The sequence below is a fragment of the Chelonia mydas genome, chromosome 12 (assembly GCF_015237465.2).
Source record: "Chelonia mydas isolate rCheMyd1 chromosome 12, rCheMyd1.pri.v2, whole genome shotgun sequence".
Taxonomy (NCBI): Eukaryota; Metazoa; Chordata; order Testudines; family Cheloniidae; genus Chelonia; species Chelonia mydas.
In genome coordinates, this window is record NC_051252.2 from 12,095,419 (window position 1) to 12,116,140 (window position 20,722).

The window sequence follows — 20,722 nt, forward strand, 5'->3', positions numbered from 1 at the left end:
CCGGAACCGGGCGCCTCTTGGGGTCGGGGCTCCTTCGGCTGGCGGGGCCGGGGCGAGCGGCGGCCCCGGCCCAGGGCATCCCCGCGGGCCGCGGCCCCTTGGCTGTCACCCCTTGCGTGGGCTAGGGGGCGCCCCAGGGGAGCGGGCGTGGCCCCGGCGGGGGGATGGAGAGCGCCGCCTGGGGGGCCCCCGCCGGCTGAGAGCGCCCGCGGAGCCCGGGCTCGGGTTGTCCCCGCAGCCTCGCCCTGGTGCGCTGGCCATTGTCAGCTCGGGGGGCTCCCGTCCGTCCCCGCCGCGACGGGTGGGCGAGCAGATCTCGTGCTTCGGCTGGCAACGGTGCACGAGAATTTTGCGAAACGGATGTGGGGGGGTTTCAAACCCCACCTCCAATTGTACTGGGGCAGGGAAGGGATCGGCAGCCATCCCCTTGGGATTGGCAGCCAGTCCTGGGCTAAACATAGCTTCTGGGGGAGCAAAAAAAAAAAGCCCCGTTTTCCCCGTGTGGTTCTTTTTTGTTATTCACTAATAACTTAAACCCACGTCTGTGAAAGCGTCCAAATTCGTATGCGGACAATCAAAGTACGTCTGTGTTTTGGAGGATTTAAGTCACATCTGTTGTCCTTTTTTGTGCTTGTGCACAGTTTTCTAGTATTCAGGAGCAAATAAATGAGGCTCCTATTTGTGTTAGGTTTTTGTAATAATTCATGCAATTATAAAAAATGACTTATTGAAATCCTGGTTAGATTAAATGCATCTCCTGGAATCTCTCAGGCACAATGCTGAGAAGACTGATATCTCTTCTATATATATATGAGCAGTATATAATGGGGCTTTAGCTTGTTTTTTCTTTTTTTGTCTTGTTCCTTTTTCTTTTTTTTTTTTTTTTTTTAATATTAAGCTGAGCTGTGCATGGTTGCCTCTTTAAACATTCATGTGGGTTTTGCCTGTGGTAACCATGAAGGTTTGTTAAAACCAGGTTCTCACACACTCTTACATACTCAATCCACACAGGTGTGCACTTTGATCAGTTTTCAGCTGCACAATGTCACTGGTGTTTGTCACTGGGTTAATTTTAGCTATCGCTTTAAAGTGCTCTGTTCCCCCCTCCCCCGGAAAGAGCTTCTGTCATAATCTTCTGACAATACCCCTTGTTCAATGAGTAAGATATCATCTGGTAAAGTTTTATATGTTTAACATTCAGTTTATATGTGAGTAGAATGAGTAACCGTTCTTCCTTGCCAATTTATTTGTAGAGAGAAACAGAAGTTTAAACTGCCTTCTTTCCTGTGTATCTGACTTTTTTGAGGAGGAGGTAAGGTTAATGTCATGTAAAATTATCCTCTTAATTTTTGACATTCTGTTAAAGTAACATTTTTTTTTCCAAATTACGCTCAGTTTACGCCCAATTTCATGTACTGTTGTATAATACCAGGGTTGATTAATGAAATGTAGCAAGAGAGGGCTTATGCCATCATGAATGTGTCTATCAAATAGACATCCTCACTACATTATTCCACTATTATATTCCTTGCAGTTTTAAAAGAATTGGAGATAATTCTTCAAGATATTGGAACATTTAGTTTATGGTTCTATTGCTGTGGTTGTCACCTTCACTTTATGTCAAGTTTGAGACTCATTTCTTAAAGATGTCTCTATTTTCTGCTTTATTTGCACATTAATAGCTCTACTGATTTACTAGTCACTTTCCTATCATAGAAGTATATTCAAATAGGAAAGCCTAAGATTAATCTGCTTTACAGGACTGTTCAGCTCTTTGATTCAAGGGAAATATGAAGTTGATTCTAAGGCTATTTTTGTTGCTTTAATGGTTATATTAACAAACATTGGATTAACATTTCCCTTAACAGCCTTGATGGTGCATATGCTTCCTCTTTATGCATTGATTGTAATTAGTAGCTTTTGAATTTATGGGTCTGTTATCTTGTTTTTTATTTTATGTCAGCAAAGCTGTTTTAATGCTATTTTATTTCTTTAAAATCTTGTAGCTTGTACCTTATACCTTTCTGAGAAACTAGGCTGTCAACAGTACCTTCTGTTATATTAGCATTTAAATCTTAGTTAACGATGGGTAGGATTTACAGGCTTAGTCTGCACCCTTAGTTTTAAATTCTCAGTTTAAATAAAATGATCTGTACAGAGAATCAAAACTGCTCTTTTTTGTGTGACATGTAGTGTGAGGGACTGATGCTGCAAACCTTTATAAACAATTCTTGCTGTCTTTCGTAGTCCCATTGACTCCAATGGGATTATTGGCATGAGTGAGGGTTTGGAAGATCAGCCCTGAAGTGACTGCATAGAATTTTATGATACAAATGTAGCAGCAGTTGAATTCACATATTTGTTTCTATTCCATGGTTTCATTTGGCTAATTTCATTTAAAATGTGCAAACATATGGTGTACTGCATAAAGTAGTAAATAAAACAAAGTTTATGAATGTGTATTAGGGACTAGCTGCGGTTTTTCAAGAAAACATTTTGAAATTAGAGCAGTAAACAGCATACTTCAAAACCATAGCACTAATAGTTTATAAATACAAAAGATGTAGTCTGGTGACTTTTTTAGTATATGAAGGTAAAAAGTGGGAATCTTGGATGATATATGTCCTAACGGACTTACTCTAATAATTACTTTCAGTTTGAAATTTAAAATCCAATGCTCCTATTTCTATTACAGTCTTTAAAGATTTAATCATTCTTGAGTGTGTGCTTGTGTGTGAAGAGAGAGTGAGCTAAAACTAGCACGAGGAAAGGCAACAGATTGCTTCTGTCATATGATTTTGTTGTTTTTTTTTAAGTGTACTTAAAAGATTATGATTGATAAAGCTGTCTTGCCAAAGAATGCCGTCACAGGTGTTCATCATTATCTTAATTAAGATCCTGAGAAAATGTCATCTTTTGGCATGAATTATGAAAGGAGATGTGATTTTGATTTTTTTTTTGCAGGGGTGGAGGAAGAGGAAGACTCCAATGTTTATAAAACCTTTTATGATGTTTCTCTACCAGATTATTTGACTTTAGGTGTTCACTGACTAACTACAAAATAAAATCTTGATGTGCAAACTGCTACTGGGAGGATATAGCTATAGAACGTCAAAGGGAGAGAGGGCTTTTTTAGAAGCATATTTGTTTATGAAATCTAAACTTCAAAATTTAACAAGCAAGAAAATACTAGAAAATTTATTTCTCTGGGTGAGAGATGATGATAAGGGAGGAAAAATGGCTTGGCATGTTTGTTAACAATAATAAAAAGTATTGGGACTCCCAGATAATACCCCTCCCTTTTTAAAAAAAAAAAAAACACACACACACAGTAGGTTTGCTGTGATTTTAAAGTATTTATTTAAAAAAATAGGTTTTTTTCCTGCCCCTTCCCCCTCCCTCCCATCATGCCTATCATTCTCATTTTCAAAATTCCATGGAAATGAAATTGATTAGTGCAGAAAAGGGGGAAATTATGTTCTGCTACTTTAAAGCAATATGTTATTAGCAAAATAGTGCACCAAAACCACTGGCAGAAGTTGCAGCAGAAAAAGTAAAGAGTGCTTACTCACAAGTAGTTTTTCCTCATGTGAGTAGCTCTGTTGGCTTCCAAAGGATAACTTACATGAGTAAGACTTGCAGAATCTGTACTTAAGACTGAAACTATCTATGCTAAATGGTTTGTTATACATAAGGGCTTTCTAGGATGTGTCCTTAACTCCTTCAATATTGTTCTTCCTGAATTGACTTGGTCTGAAAATCCATTTGTTAACTCACTCGGTTGCTCATAATCATGGAGATTTAAGAGACAATTCATAGATACGTAGATGGAAGCCCTGACCAGTTTCTGCCTGCCTCTTGCCTAACCTTCAGGTGTTATGTAGTTCAGAATGTCTTTTTTTTCCCTTCCCACATCAACAATATTTTATACATCAACTTTTTGTCTCATAGAAAATAATATGTGGATATAAATTTTAGTAACTTTTGATGAACTCATATAAGCTCTAATTTTACAGTATGCAGGACAAAACCATATATTTATTTTAAATACTTTGAGCATATTCTCCTTTATTGGGGGCTAAAATTGCATTTATATAACTAGAAATATCTTGCTATTGTGGGTGAACTTGGAACTTTATTTGTTTTCTTGTATGTTCACATAATTAACATAAATGGTGCTATCTGCTTAAATTTGTTGCCTTGATATAGAGATATATGTTGTCTTGATATATGTCTTCAGAGATTATCTTCCTTTCCATATATGCATTTAATTCCTGTTGAATTCAGTGCAAGTATGGAGAGAACTTCCCTTAATGGTAATGTTCAACATGAATGAAAGTTTTTGACTTTCTCAGTCAATCGGTGTCTGCACTTAGACTGAGCCCCTAATCTAATTTCAGTTCAGTCCACATTTGAAAGACAACGTACAATGCTGTTTGCTAGTGTTTTGGCCAAAATTCGAAGGACAGCGGAGCACCTGTGTCTCCCATTGACACTAATGACTTCTAGCAGGAGTCACAGGTACTCCGTATCTCTCAGGATTGAGCCAAATTTTCTCTGCAGCTCTACCCATATGGCTCAACTCATGTCACTGAGGATTTACGGGTGTATTTGAGGGTAGAATCTGGTCGTGTGTGTGTGTAATAGATGTCTGATTTACAGAATTTGATCTTAATAACAATGTAATGTTCAAAAAGTGGTTGTGATTTTACTTTCATCTTGATTTTTTTTTCATATTTATCAACCTTATTTTATTGAAATGTAATAGAGAGTACCTGTTTGTGTGGAAGGTCAACTATATCTCTTGCCTAGAAACTTCAGGAAGACATTATTAGTTTCAAACATGAAGAACTCTTTTTAACAGCTGTTAATTCCGTAATTTTTAACTCTGAAGTATTTCTAGTTTCTAATCTGTAATGTGACTAGTGGTAACGTAGCCAATAGAAAGTCATCAATTCTTGCAGTTGTTTCCTGCACCTTAACTGTATGTGTTCATGTGATATCTTCATTTGTTGCTATAATAATACTTGCCTTATAAAGAAAAGCTAGCTAAGTGAGTCATATCAAGGTGATTACAATAGATCCAGGTAAGAATTTCTCTTCTGCATAAAAAGATTACAGCTGATGATTCTCACTCCTTCTGCCCCTCTCATTTCTCCCCCCCCCTTCCCAAGCAGTTAATTTTCTTCCTGGGTTCCTCTTTCTCATAAGTGCGATATTCAGCCTCTCCCATTGATAAGCATGTAACTTCTAAAGTGTTCGTAGGCATTCCTGTCGCAGATAGTGAATTCTGAGGTTACTTCTGAAGTATTCTCTCTTGACATCTACAAAAGTCGTCTCCGTTCTCTTCACACTGTATTCTTTATAGACTAACGCATAGTGTAGTATTTGGGTGTTCTGTTTCCAGTTACACTGTGTTAGTTTCCCCAAGATCTTCTTTCATATCCTGTAACAAAGTAGCAAGTTCCAGATTGCCATGTGCTGGGATAGAATAGCTACAGAAATGGCAGCTACTGTAAAGCCAAGAACTAACATTGTAGCTTGCACCATAAATAAAATGGGTTGTGACTTGCCGTATTGGAGTTGCACTAAATAATGCTACAGTGCTGTTTATGACTGGTTTCAATGGATAATATGCAGCTATAAAACCTGTTTGAAGTTTTTATTAAGAATACTCTGTCATTCTTAAAAAAAAAAAAATGCCTAGCTCTTCTTTATAATAATAACCGTGCAGGAATGACTTCATTTATGCCGACTTCCTGTTTGTTACAGGGAAGAACTTTCTTTATCTCTCTGAGATGCTGTTTACTTTAGATTACTTGAGAGTCCCTTTGGAAGGAGACAGCTCAGTCAGTTTGATATTTTGAAAGTTCTTTTTCTTATCTGCTTTTCAATAGATAGATCAACAACTAGCTCGATTTAAATTATTTAAAGCAAGAAGTTCGGACACTTTGTGGTATAACTTGTTCCATTAGCTCTTTGATTAAACCTTAAAAACCACCAGGAGACCAGGCATTCAATAATATGGGATTGCAAAACGATCTAGGAGTTTCTGATTTGACTGTTTTGGGAGACATCTGTGAGAGGCTGTCGGGTAGCTAACTGGGGACTGTGCATTCTATTTCTGGCTCTGCCATTGACATATCATGTGACTTTGAATCAGTCCCTTAATCTCTTTACCTCAGTTTTACCCATAAGGAATGTTGTGAAAGTTCTTTAAAATCTTAAAAAAAAAAAAAAAAGGAGTACTTGTGGCACCTTCGAGACTAACCAATTTATTTGAGTATAAGCTTTCGTGAGATACAGCTCACTTCATCGGGTTCATGCTGGGGGAGGAGAAGAAAGTATGCATCCGATGAAGTGAGCTGTAGGTCACGAAAGCTTATGCTCAAATAAATTAATTAGTCTCAAAGGTGCCACAAGTACTCCTGTTCTTTTTGCGAATACAGACTAACACGGCTGTTACTCTGAAACCTTTAAAATCTTCAAATCCAAGTTGCTACCATATAGAAATGCATATTATTTGTTAGACTCTTTTTACTGAGCAAATGCTATATTTTTGGCTAATACTGATGCAGGAGTTGATTCCAAGACTCAAAGTATATGAATACAAGTTTAACACCAAAATAGGAGATGTGATTTAGCCCCCCCACCCCCCATATGCACCACATGTATACTGTGCTGTTTAACAGAGGATGCTCAGTCCTATGTATGTACTAATGAAATGTAGTGGTATCTTACACAGTACATCTTTGGATGTGAAAGCAAACCAAATAAATGGAAAATAGGTGAAGAGACTGGAATATGCATTGTTTGCATACATGTGTTGTGTTATCAAGGGAAACAACGTCCTTTTAATTGGCAACAAGATTACCCTTTCCCCCCACCCCCTCCAAAAAAAATTTGTTCTCCAGCTCGGTAGAGTGCAGACAAGAGTAAAAGCAGCAAGATCCCCAACAAGAAAGTTGATTCCAGCAGCCCATCCTACCAAGGGTGTCTGAATATAGGAAGAGGCCCCACACAAAGCCAGAATGCATGCTTGCCTTGCAGCTGTCTTTAATCTTATTAAATCTTATTAAAAAGTAACGGTAAGTGTTTTGTTTGTGCGCATAATATTCACATAAATAAGATTTGTCCATCACACGGGTACTTCTTGCTGTTGGTGCTGGGTTACCTCTCACTTTCATATAATACAAAGTAAGTTAATATCTTTTGATGCAGAAAGTTTGAGTTGATTGGGGTTTGTAGTGATGTGTAGAGGAGGTAACTTTTATTGTTGGTAAGTTAACAACTTCGTTTTTCTTTTTCAGACAAGCAAAGTGAGACTGATCTGAGGAAGACTGAAGAATGGAGAAACTGCTTTGGAGGGAGCTAGTTAAGCCATATCTGTTCCAGAGATGTTCTCTTCTTTGCTTCCAAATAACTGAGAGATTTCATAAGATTCAGTAGGTAGGGTACTGCTAACATGACAATTATTTTAGACCTCTTTTACTACATAAGTGTAATAGTAGTGCACTATCAGTAATATTCCGAGAGCAACTGAGGTTGCATTTAAAATGTGTATTTGTACTGATATCCATGATGTTTGAAAATCAGAATTACAAGTAAAATAAATAGATGAAGAATTTGGGTGGTGAAGGAAAAACTAATCTGTAAATAAAACTGCTGTTCTCTCTTCTAGATCCTTCCATCAGTGATATTTCCTCCCTGTGCCAAGGGGGGATACGAAGAAGAAAATGATCACAAGATTAAAAAGATGGAGGTAATTCTTCTTCCTTATCAAATGACTTCATTTTTCCTCCCTCTGTCCCCCCCAGCAATCCCAAGTCTTTGTAATATTTTAAGGTCTTGTCCAGCAGCAAACAGCATCTGTGGGACAGACCCATGGAAGCCCTATAAACATCCCAGGCTATGCAGCACCATACGCTGCTCTCTCTTGAGGGTTTACTCCACCCAAGGAGCAGTTGTGTAATGCCAAGCATTATGCAACCTCCTGTGACCTCTCCCTTTCCAAGGATAGAACCTTTGAACCTTTCCAACTGTAGCTTTCAGGAATCTGTACTTGGCAAAATACTGTAAAATGTATTTTAGGGAAGAATCCTGCATTTCAGAGAGATGTGACTGGGTGACCTAATAATGACAGTAATTAGTATTTAGTTTTGTTTACAAAGGAGAAGTGTCATTATCCCCCTTTTACAAATCCCGCACACAAAAATCTCTTCCATCTATTGCTTCTGTGATTCTTGACCCACCCTAATCGGGTGACTGTTGTATGTGAAATGACAGTCTGATGTAGGGGAGTGATGTTGGGGAAGTATCAACATGTTGAACACGGGATGCCTCTTCTCCCTGTCCAAATGATTTAATGAGCTAGGGAGAGTCTTCCCTTAGCAAGTGTTAGTTGGCCAGCAAAGACATTTAAAAGGGCTGAGCAACCTGAAAGTGTCTTTATCCGATAGCTTCATTCTAGATCTCATCCAGGGACATAGAGGAGTCCAGGTTAGTGAGGACATGCAGCCCGTTCACAAGGCGCTCTCCTCCCTGTCAGTGATTTCTTTCCTTTCTGGCCTTACACAACAGTTATCCTTTCCCCTGGATAAGTAGATTCACTTCACAGCCAGCATTTGCAGTTTTCCTGGACTTGTGCAGTCTATAAGGCCTTAACTATTTCTTCTGGACCAGGCTTTTAGTAATTTTCTTGCTGGACACTTCTTAACTCTTTTTTTTATCTTTTTTCAATAAGTTTATTTTGCCACAAACAAAAAATGTTCAATTTGTATCAGTAAAGAACCTGCCTTAAGATACAGTGTTGCTATGGGGTAGATAGACTTAAATCTTTCTTTAAAGTATAATTACATGCCAATAATCTTACCTAGGTTTAAATTATTCCCTAATATTATAAAATATTTATAATTGAGAAAAAGATGCATTTTTCCTACCTGCAGGCAAATATCTGCCTTTTTGACTTTGTCAGTTTTTTGTTTGAGAGAAATGTAAATAAAAATGCTCACGAATAGGAATCTGGCTATGGTTAAAATGAATTCTGTGCTAATAAGCTTTATACATGGTGATCCTCCTGACCACCTTAGTGAATTAGTTTCTTAATCTTTAGACTCCAAAGCAAAATTTGCCTTGAGCAAGTGGGAATTCTGTCTGGGCAAGGTTCCTGTTTGCTGCAACTAATCTCCAATGCCTCCATTAACGTCCACATAAGTGTCTCAAACATTTCAGCATGTCAGGAAATGAAGCCTTTAGAAGAGAAGAATGAATGAGCAAATTATTTATCAGATATTAGCATCCCTCTTTAAAATAGGTTAGTTTAGTTTAATTTTTACACAAATGATTCACACTTACAAAGATCAGTTTATAGCTCTTTGACTGCATAGCAGTTAATTCTTATGTATAAACTGATCAAATGTAATTCCATATATAATCTCTGAATGCAATATCAATACATATATATATATATATATCTATTTAATTTATGCAGGTTATTGCTTTTTTGGTACTCTACATCGATTAACCACACTAAAGTTGAGTTGTAAACTTACTCTATTTCAACTTTAAATTTTCATTAGCTGGTGGACAGACACTGAAATTCTTTGTTCATAAAGAGATACAGGTGCTATGGATAATTTTCCTTTCTAATTATCTAATGAAACACCTTGAGAGAATGAAATTGAAGATGGGGAAATATTTTTGGCAATACTATTGGCTAAATACTAATACCCTATTTGTTGGTTTATGTTAAAAACTAGCTTTAGTTCCTTTTTAATACTCATTTGATCTTCAGAGGCTAATTTATAGTGAATATGTGGAAGATCAACATTGATTAGCTCAGAGTTTCTGTATGGAGGCAAGCATAGCTCTTCTATCTGTGAAATTTACTAATGCAGCAACCATTTAAATTAAATGTTTGCTTACATAACAGCAATGGCATTTTCTCCTCCTCTTCCTTCTGGTTTTGTCCAACTGGATGTTCTGAGTGGCAATTCCAGCGACTGCTAAGTGTTTAAATGATGACACCATTATGTGAAGTGATTTTGAAAAGAGAGATTCCAGCCAAGAATTACATCTGCTCTCATCTCCTTCAAATCATACTCTCTGGCTGTGCAGATTATGATTGATTTGTTTGTGACAGATTGCAGGAAACAGTCATTGATTTTTTCAGTATTTTACCTTAAAATTATTTACAGTTGTAACCATAGGGAGGTATTTCCATAGGCTGTCAGCCCCTGAAAGACTGGGATAATATTCCCTGCTCCCTGACAAGACAAATTACCTGTAATGAGTGCAGTAGCTGAAGGGTATACTTTTATTTTAAAATATGTCAATAACCCCAGTGACTAAACGAATATTGATTCAGCATAATGAAGCCTGAGTAATGTGAAAATGAGCTCTTCAAGGAGCATGGTAAAGACTTTCTTTTTAGCTTGTAGCGAGAAGCTTTCGTTCTTTACTTTAGCTGGTTGAAAATGCACAGTCTCATAAACAACTCATTCTTAAACAGTAATACAATGCAGCCTAACAAAGCTAAAGAACTTTTTTTTTTTAAACCAACTCCTTTCCTTCTATTTAAAGAATACGGCAGATCAGACAATTGTTTAATGCATATTATGGAGTGAGGTAGAGAAACTATAGGTATCAATGTCTTTCACAAAAATATTATTCAGCTAGCCTATTGGCATTTTTAAATGTGTTCCACAAATGTTAAGCATGGACAGGCATCAAAATAAACTTGTAATTTTAATTTGATCTTTCCTTATCTCCCTGGACATACTGATGTTTATTCTGTAAGCTGAATCCTTTAACAACTTAAAAAGATGGTTTTATGAGCCTCTGTTCAATGTCATAAATCTTAGTTACCATGATGAATGTTTTTTGTACCTTGTAGCCTTACATGCCTCTTACCAAATGAGAATCTTCAATTGATATTTCTTTTAAATTTAATGTAATTTATGCAGTATTATAGGCGTGTTTAGCATCTTGTAGATGCGTGAGATATGATCCCTGCCATAAAGACCTTTAGGTGCAGATTTTTGTATTACAGTTTGTGTTGATCCCATGATGGAATGATTTGTTTTAATAAATATCCAATTTTTATTTGAGTATATGTACTGTGTGTGGAAGGCTGAGTAACGGTGTATATATGTGCAAGTAATTTGTGTGTGTGTGTGTGTGTGTATGTATGTAGGGCTTCACTTGTATCAGTATGGGTCTGTATCATGTTTAGGATCATCACAAATAATATTGTGTTTAGAATCATCTAGTGAATCTGTAATGGTGGGCTTATAGGTAGGGTGACCAGACAGCAAGTGTGAAAAATCAGAATGGGGTGGAGGGTAATAGGCGCCTATATAAGAAAAAGGCCCAAATATCCGACTGTCCCTATAAAATTGGAACATCTGGTCACCCTACTTATAGGTAATGTCTCAACAAATGCAGATTGCAGTTTAGTTCAATTAGTGTGTCAGACTCTTGGCAGGAAGATGTTTTCCTATCTTTATGAAGGTGAAAGAAAACTCTTCCAATATTGCACGGGAGAATTTTGTAATCTGTTGGGGTTAAATGCAGTCATGGAAGATGAGGTGCACATTCCATTTTTGGTTTCACTGAGCAAACTGAAGCAGGATGTGATACGAGCTACATCTGTTAGTTTGCTAGGGGCTGGGCTTTGTGCTTGGAAACTTGACTATCTGTAAAAATAGTTGAGAGGGGGTAAATACAATTGCAGAAGCAGAATGACAGTAAAAGTCGAGAGAATCTGGAACTGTGAGACCATGGCTGGACTATTTGGCCTCAGGTTGCCCTGGGAGTGTTTTTAAGGTGTCCCAAATTCTCTCCATGTCTGCTTAGCCACATCATCCTTTCCTGAGTGACAGTGCATGAGCTCTGTCCAGTGGCTCCAGCAGGGGGCACGGCAAAGAGAACGTTTCTTCATTCGGAAATAAACAAATTTGTACTCTGCCTGAAAGTCTGTGTGGCTTGTTTCAAGGTAGGCAGTAGCTCTGGCCCTGCTGTCTACACCCAAGATAGACCCACTCAGCAAATGCCTGGTTACCTGGAACTCTAGGCCAGGCCCACGTATAATGTTTGCCACCAAAGACACTGAGTCCATATTGCCATGGGGACCGTAACTGGAGAGCTTGAGACCATCCAGCACCTTTGCCTACTTCATGGTGTTTATGCTAGAGACTTTTGGTTGTTGTAGATGATGTCCAAGTACTTGATTTATATTTCCTTTTCAGCATGATATTACATGATTTCCAGGTGATTGATGGAAATGTTTTTTCTTAATCTGATCAGTTAGAGCTCTGTCAGCATTTTAGGTCCTAAAATGCTGACAATTTTATATTGCTCTCCTAAGTTTCAGCTCAGCTTTGTGAGAGCTAAACTTAAGAAAAGGTGGAAGAACAAAGCAGTGCACATGGGACAAAACCTTGAGAAAGGAAGAAAACAGGTCAGAAGACTTAGTGGAAAGAGGTGTAGGGATGTGTCTCTGTTCTGCCTGTCAGTGGTCAGTAGCAAAGAAGGAAGGAAACTAGGCAAGGGGATCATCTCTATATACACACCTAAGTTGTTTATTTTGAGGTTCATTTAGGGGCTGATCAGTGGAAAGATGCTATTTGTTTCAACAGGTGTTGGTTCAAACCCTTAGTGTGCTTTTCGTAACTGGCAGGTTCTGAGATACTACAGTGGTGAGCATGGTATCAGACCTTACAGAAACATTACCTACCTCCAAAACATGCTGAATTTCTAGATTCTTCATCTGTCTTTTTTTCAAACAGTTACTTGAAGTTATCTAGGAGGAGAGGTGCCCAAACTTACTTTTGGGCTTAATAAACCAAGCTGTACACTAAGATAGTTAGCACACATGCACAAGGCTTTTGGTTAGCTACTTAACCAAATTGCACAGTTGAGTGTGTTTGTCTTCTAAGAGTGCATGGATATAGAATTCCTGAGGTGTTCTTGGAATGGTAGTGTATCCAGTTGAAATACAGGGTGTCCTGGTTTCTTGAGGTGGAATGTTTGCGTCCAAAGTTGATAATCTATTTGTGCAAATCTAAATGGAAAATGTGTCCACTTGAATTTTTAAGTATGGTCTTGCTCAACTTTCATTGCCCAATTTGTCTCTTTCCATCACACACCCCCGCCCCACCAAATCTATACATATGCAGTAATAACACAGACCCCAGAAATTGAAAATAGCAATTTTATTATGAAAATAAAAGTAAAAAATATAAACTATAGCTGCCTCGTGGTGGGCCATATGAGAAAGGACCTAGCCCCAATTAATAAAAATGCACATTAGATACATGGCTGTATTTCCTCTGTCTGTAAGCTCAAAGAAGAGGAATATGTGCTGTAAAAGTTTTTCCATTCAATTAGTTAGAAGTACAGGCTCAGGGCTAATGTGATAAAGCACATGTGAAAAATGGATCCACTTCCTATCAAGAACCATAGCCCCCAAATCCACTCCAGCCTCCTTCTCCCCCTGTCAATCTATGCAGTGTCTGCTCTCATTGAAACATTCTCTTCTGTGTACAGCAGTCATATCCATATAGGACCTTCTTGCCCAGGATAGGAACTCACTTGATTTCTACCTTCAGAATACGTGCATGCTGGGGAGAGAGAAAAAGGGGAAGGAGTAAGGAGAAGATGGAAGGGTGATTTCTTTGGGGGAGGAGAAAGCACAGTTTAACTTTTGCTTGCTGTGATTTTTTTTTAATGTATAATTTCTAAATAACTTTGCCCTGGAGGTGATATCTTGTGGCTTTCATCTAATCAGACCCTCAGCCCAAAGCAGATTGGAGATCTCTCCTATAATAGATGATGCATTATGGAGAGCTCATTGTTTATGCAGCAGCACCATGCTATGCAGACTTATTGTAAGCTCCTGGGCCAGGGTTTGCATCATCCCATCTCATACTGTGTTGTGGTGTCATATGTGCATGGGACAGGAGAGGTCGTGCTTTCTAGGTAAACCATATACCTTTCAAGAAATTGTGTATTTGGTAATTAAGGGCTAATGGTTAATATCAGATGAATTTAAAAACTGATTAAATCTCTGACTGAAATGTAAAGCAAAGTACAAAGGTCAATGTCGCTTCACACTGAAACACGGGAGACGACCTTAAAAGAATACACCAAAGGTCTGTGGTGCTCAAAGATTCCAACCCAACCATACTGGCTAAAAGTTCATGAAAGGTTTAATACATGAATGTCTAGGATGAGGGAAATAAGGAAGCTGTAGGAGAGAAGCAGAGAAACTACATGTGAATTGATTTGTAAGTATTTTGCCTTTTAAATGCTTGGGAAGAAGATGATAGAGTGCACTTTGCTTCTCTTTAAAGACCCACCCAGTTGTTCCTTTTTTCTCTTTTGTAAAAGAAAATTTAACTTTTTAATGTAAAGATTCATTCCCAAAGTAAAATGTCCTTGGGCTGGTGGCAACAGCTGGAGCTACATGCTTCATGAATAATTCAGAAACAAGGGTAGCTTTTTTTTGTCTTCTGCATCTTTATTATGTGCACTCGTTTAATTTTAGATATGGTACACTTTTCATTCATTTGATTTATTGATTGCACTGACCTGTCATATTTATTTTGATGTCCCTTTTAAGGACCATATGCTCCTTCTCTTAGTTAAGCTGCTCTTTGTGAAAGAGGATGTAATTGCTATCCAAAAAGACAACTAACTTCCTGCCTGAATGAAGATCCTTTCTCCCTATAGTCACATAAATAGATAGGCTGCTGGAAAGCAGTAGCAGAAACCCTATACATTGGGTCAGCACAGTGAATAAATAGGTGCATGGCCTAGTGGAAGGTGGGAGAAATGATGATGAAATCCATTTGCTTTGTGGTGGTCTCTCATGCCTTCCTCCAACTTCAACTGGCATTAACTTGCAATGTATGTGAGGAGACTGCAGAGTGCAGAAGATGGCAACGGTTGCAACAGAGTGTGAGCGGATCTTAGCAGTGAAATAAAATAGCAGCTATGATGGTGATGCCCCTTTCACAATAGGATAGTGATATTCGTCTCTTTTTGTATGCTTGAAAGTCAGGTGGTAGTGCGTTAGATCTTCTAGGGATGCATTGCAATTGTCCTCGTTATGCAAGGTTCGAGTCTTTTCTTTGACCATTCCTTGTCCTCCTCCTTTCCTCCTAGATACATTGCTTGCTCAGCCAGATGATGTGGTGATCTTTTTGGAGGACTTGCTGCATTAGCTCTCTTCCTCTCTAGTTCTGTCAAACTTTAGCCCATCTCATTTGCACTCATATTTGTGGGAAGGGAGGATATTTTTCTCTAAGAGAAATATAATAGTGTTGCGTTCAAGTATGCGCAGCAAGTAATATACTTCATGTTAATATGTAATCTCTGATTTCTGTCTAATATGCTGATTTGTATTAGCAATTTATAGTAGGTCGTTAATAGGACTGTGTCAATGTTACCTTTTTATATGAGCTGTTAACCTGATAGGATGCAATCGCTACAACATTTTCACAGCACAAGATGTAATATAACAGTGAGCAGTGATTTGTATGAAGCCGGTTGTGCATTGTGTTGATGCTGGTAGCAGAAGGAACCTAATTAAGTGCCATTAGTGAAATACAATAGCTAGAAATGGTGGATGGGAATGATAACTGTTTGTAAAATTGTTTCTTTTCTAGATCCTGCCATCAATGACTGAGCCTCCCTGAAATCTTCCTTATCAGTTACTGTCCAGATGAGAAGGATAACAGAAAGGAGGAGTTTTAAGTGGTTTTAATGATAGTTAATTTCACCTATTTATCAAATGACAGTCATTCTTAAAACTCTTCAATTGTTGTAGAAAAGGACACTTCTTTGGAAACTGTTTTTGTAACATTTACTATTTTGTAAACAAAGTCACAGATTTTTTTTTTTTGTATATAAAATGAATGATCATCATGATAAACTTGTCTAAAACTTTTATTTTTGAAATTTTGTACGGTGTACTCTACTCATTTGTTAGAACGGGCGGTGAATGTCATGTGAGGAAGTGTTTCTTGCCAGAGTCCTCTTATGCAACAGAATACTTACTCTTATGACACTCATAATTATCTAAATTACTGTTGCCTCAGCCTCCTGCAACAATAAATTGCAGACCTTTCTCTTAAGAATTTCAGTTAGAAATATGCAGTGAATAGGGTTTTGTCTTCCTCCTCTTTTGACTGACACATTCTTCCTTTGATCAAAGCTCTTTCAGTCTCCAGAAAGAGAGACAAAGAAAAAGGTACCTTACAAGTTCTTCACTTTTCTGTACCAACAAGAGTGACTCTTGGGTTTTTCTAGTATGAAGATTGCCCAGGTTCAAATATTTGAAGGAAAGATAGAAACTGTTTAACCATGACTAAGTGCAAGTGTTAGCTCCTTGTTTATGTGCATCTTCGCTTCATACCAACCCCATTTATTCCAGGCCTGGGTTTACTAGGCCTAATTGACTCTAATAGAACCTAAGGTACTGTACTCCCTCCTCTAGCCCTGTGAACAGGTAGGTGATGTTAACTTACATTGACTGCAGTAGACTAGCATCCTCTCAGCGAGATACAACATAACCCCCTTCACATGTCTTCCTTAGGCTCAGGCTGGTTTCAGAGGTGATGTGTAAAGGGAATATAAGTTCCACATCTGGAAGTGGGTGAGAGCCTAAGTTAAGTTAGACAGAGCTTGCATGCTCAGGGGGCTGGAGGGGAGTGTAAACTGTACCCATTTCAATTTGCCTCTGGACATGTCACTGGACAGTTGGTCTTGCCAAAGTAGGTATGACACAGATGATGTCTTCTTGTGGGGTTGGTCAACATCAGCGAATGGTACAAATCTTTATATATCCAGAGTACAATTCCATGCTTTTCTGCCTCTAAGAGGCAGCCTGGACTGATACGTCAGTCATAAGAGTTGACTGGACACACGGCACCAGTGTGGCGCTCTGCGTTACCATTCCAAACATCGATGTACACATGTGCTGCTGCATTCCCGTCCAGTACTGCTGATGTCCCTGCAGCCTGCTGGGGCACCAGAACCAGAGGCACTGCTCTTGATTTTCATATGCCTAGATGAGGACGATCTTACGCCTCTCTGGTAATGGAGATACTATTGAGTAAAAGCAATAAACGCTGAAAAGCGTGAGTCATGAAGGGGCTCCTTCAAAATAGACTATCCTCTGAAACAGGTTATTGAACTTGCGTGTTAAGACAGGATTTTCCATTCTGCAGGCTGGAAACATCACTGACTTGGGGCCGGAGGAAAAACAAGAGAAGGAATGAGAAACCAGGCCTAGACTCAGCAGACGTGCAGTGTGAAGCAGCTGAAACAGACAGCAGTACAGTCAGTCAGTAGGGGGAGACAGAGGGAAGAGTCCTGCTTTCTTCCAGCCAGCCACACGCTAGAAAAGGAGAAAGTGTGCACCCTCCACAAGTGAGCTAAATCGGGGAGGAAGCGGGGATGCCGTGCGGCTATGGAACAGTGACACTCTCTGCCCCTCACACCCTTAGATTTGGTTGGGGAAGGGAGAGAGGGATCTTGGGAGAAGGAGGAACAGTATTAATTTGCAGGAACAGAACAGTTCCCATGAGCAGTCGTACCAGGCTTCCCCTATATCTTTTCATGCAGAGCCCACTAATGCCCCAAAATTGCCACGTAACTCCAGAATTGTGGCAGAAGGTGGGTGGGTGGATTTTTATTATTATTTTTTTTTATTTAGGGCAACAGGTCAGAGATTTGGGGCCATAAGCAAACTTAAAAGTAATTTCAGTAGCTGTAGTATTTCTTAGAAAGTGGGTACCAACAAAGAAGTGTCAGAAGACAGTATTCAGGAGCAGCCATGTGGAAAACTACTTTCATGCTAGGGCTAAGGATTGCTAGACCTTTGCTGAGAAAATTCTGATCACTGAAGTCAAAGCTGCTTTGTGTTGGTCCACACATGTGGTGTATTCCTTAAATGTGAAGAGTGTGAGGGGGCAGAATACTGACTGCTTAATTTCCAAGATCCTCCCAGCAACTCTTCTTCAAGTGGGGTGCAATTGTGAAGGAAAGGGGGTGTAGTTCTAGGCTTGGACGAAGTGCCATGTGCAGCAGGTCTCCCTTGGCGGGTTACTGATAAGCTCAGCAGTGAAGTCACAGTGAGCCAGGTGAAGGGCCTAATCCTTAGGACTACTGAACATCTCCAACTGCCATTAACTTCAAGAGTTAGGAATGCTCAGCTCTTCTAAGTCAGGCCTTAATTCATGTAAACTGCAGCTTAATTTTGGCAATTATAGAACCAATATTAAAACACTTGCTTAGATGCTTGTGATTTCTTAATAGTCTTTGTTGGCCTGCACGGTAGTAATACCATGTAGTTATACATAATTAAACCAATACTGTGCAATAACACATTTTGTATACAACACTGTAAGAACTACATTAGGTCAATGACTTAAAATCTTACTTGAGTGCACATAATGACTGTATTTTAGTTAAGATTGTCATAATGTTTATGTAGCTCTAAAAAAGAAAAAGTGTTTCGGAGCAGACAGATTTTTTTCTTTATAAATACTCCAAATAATAGGTTGGTTTCAACTAGACTTCCTGGCTCTACAATGATTGCTGTATTCTGTATGAATATTTCTAGATCCCAAGCATTTCATAACCTTGTGCGTCATTATTTTAAACATCTTTTTTTTTTTTTTTCTCCACAAAAATGTTTGACAAAACACATGGTTTACCTCCTGAACTGGTACTGTACATTTACTTTTTAACTCATTGCTTTAATTCAGACTTGGAGTGAATCAGCAGAACAAACTATAGTGCAGTCAAGAAAATGTATCTAAATATAGCAATTGATTTTAGTCAGGAGTTTTCATACTCCGGGCATACCAAAACATTTCCAAGGCAATAGGTGTTCATAGTACAGGAAAGGACCACTCCTGTCAAGACTATGTATTAGACCATCCCTGACAGATGTTTGTCTAACCTGCTCTTAAAAATCTCCAATGATGGAGATTCCACAGCCTCCCTAGACAATTTATTCCAGTGCTTCACCACCCTGACAGGAAGTTTTTCCTACTGTTCAACCTAAACCTCCCTTGCTGCAATTTAAGCCCATTGTTTCTTGTCCTATCCTCAGAGGTTAAGAAGAACAATTTTTCTTCCTCCTTCTTGTAACAACCTTTTATGTACTTGAAAACTGTTGTTATCTCCTCAGTCTTCTCTCTACCAGACTAAACAAACCCAATTTTTTCATATTTTCTAGACCTTTAATCATTTTTGTCGCTCTTCTCTGGACTCTCTCCAATTTGTTCACATCTTTCCTGAAATGTGGCACCCAGAACTGGACACAATACTCCAGGTGAAGCCTAATGAGCACAGAGTAGAGCAGAAGAATTACTTCTCCTGCTAATACATCCCAGAATGATGTTTGCTATTTTTGCAACCGCGTTACACTGTTGACTCATAGCTTGTGGTCCACTATGACCCCCAGATCCCTTTCCGCAGTCCTCCTTCCTAGGCAGTCATTTCCCATTTTGTATGCGTGCAACTGATTGTTCCTTCCTAAGTGGAGTACTTTGCGTTTGTCCTTATTGAATTTCATCCTATTTACTTCATTTCTCCAGTTTGTCCAGATAATTTTGAATTATAATCCTATCCTCTGAAGCGTTTGCAACCCCTCCCAGCTTGGTATCATCCTCAAACTTTAGAAGTATACTCTCTATGCCATTATCTAAATCCCTGATGAAGATATTGAACAGAACTGAGCCCTGCAGGACCCCACTTTTTACGCCCTTCCAACATGACTTTGAACCACTGATAACTTCTGTCTGGGAATGGTTTTCCAACCAGTTTGCACCACCTTATAGTAGCTTCATCCAGGTTGTATTTCCCTAGTTTGTTTAGGAGAAGGTCATGCGAGACAGTATCAAAAGCTTTACTAAAGTCAAGATATACCCCATCTACCGCTTCTCTTCCCGCCCTCCATCCACACGGCTTGTTACCCTGTCAAAGAAAGCCATCAGGTTGGTTTGACAAGATTTGTTATTGACAAATCCATGCCAACTGTTACTTATCACCTTATTATCTTCTAGATGTTTGCAAATTGATTGCTCCATTATCTTCCTGGGTACAGAAGTTAAGCTGACTGGTCTGTAATTCCTCGGGTTGTCCTTATTTCCCTTTTTATAGTTTGGCTCTATATTTGCCCTTTTCCAGTCTTCTGGAATCTCTCCCGTCTTTCATGACTTTTCAAAGATAATCACTAATGGCTCAGATATCTCCTCCATCAGCTCCTTGAGTATTCTAGGATGTATTTCATCAGGCCCTGGTGACTTGAAGACAACTAACTTGTCTAAGTCATTTGTAACTTGTTCTTTCCCTATTTTAGCCTGTGATCCTACCTCGTTTTCACTGATATTCACTGTGTTAGACATCCAATCACCACCAACCTTCTTGGTGAAAACTGAAACAAGTCATTAAGCACTCTGCCATTTCCACATTTTTTGTTATTGTTTTCCCCCGCACCCCCTCATTGAGTAATGGGCCTACCCTGTCCCTGATCTTCCTCTTGCTTCTAATGTATTTGTCGAATGTTTTCTTATTACTCTTTATGTCTCTAGCTAGTTTGATCTTGTTTTGTGCCTTGGCCTTTCTAATTTTGTCCCTACATACTTGTTCTATTTGTTTATATTCATCCTTTGTAATTTGACCTAGTTTTCACTTTCTCAAAAAG

General features: G+C 38.8%; 1 protein-coding gene across 11 annotated transcripts in view; it reads left to right on the plus strand.

The window, feature by feature from the left end:
- LOC114021240 overlaps positions 1-20,722 on the plus strand; it is a 137,350-nt gene that overhangs the window by 803 nt on the left and 115,825 nt on the right. The window contains exons 1-7 of one of the 11 annotated variants that reach the window (XR_006285156.1): positions 19-579; positions 1,254-1,312; positions 2,965-5,087; positions 6,915-7,088; positions 7,311-7,449; positions 7,682-7,762; positions 15,672-15,966. Coding sequence is in view for 1 of the 11 variants with exons in the window: in XM_043526165.1 (XP_043382100.1) it covers positions 1,156-1,159; positions 1,254-1,312 (63 nt within the window). In the remaining 10 variants the exon portion in view is untranslated. The other 10 variants (XR_006285154.1, XR_006285155.1, XR_006285158.1 and 7 more) reach the window with 10 other exon arrangements.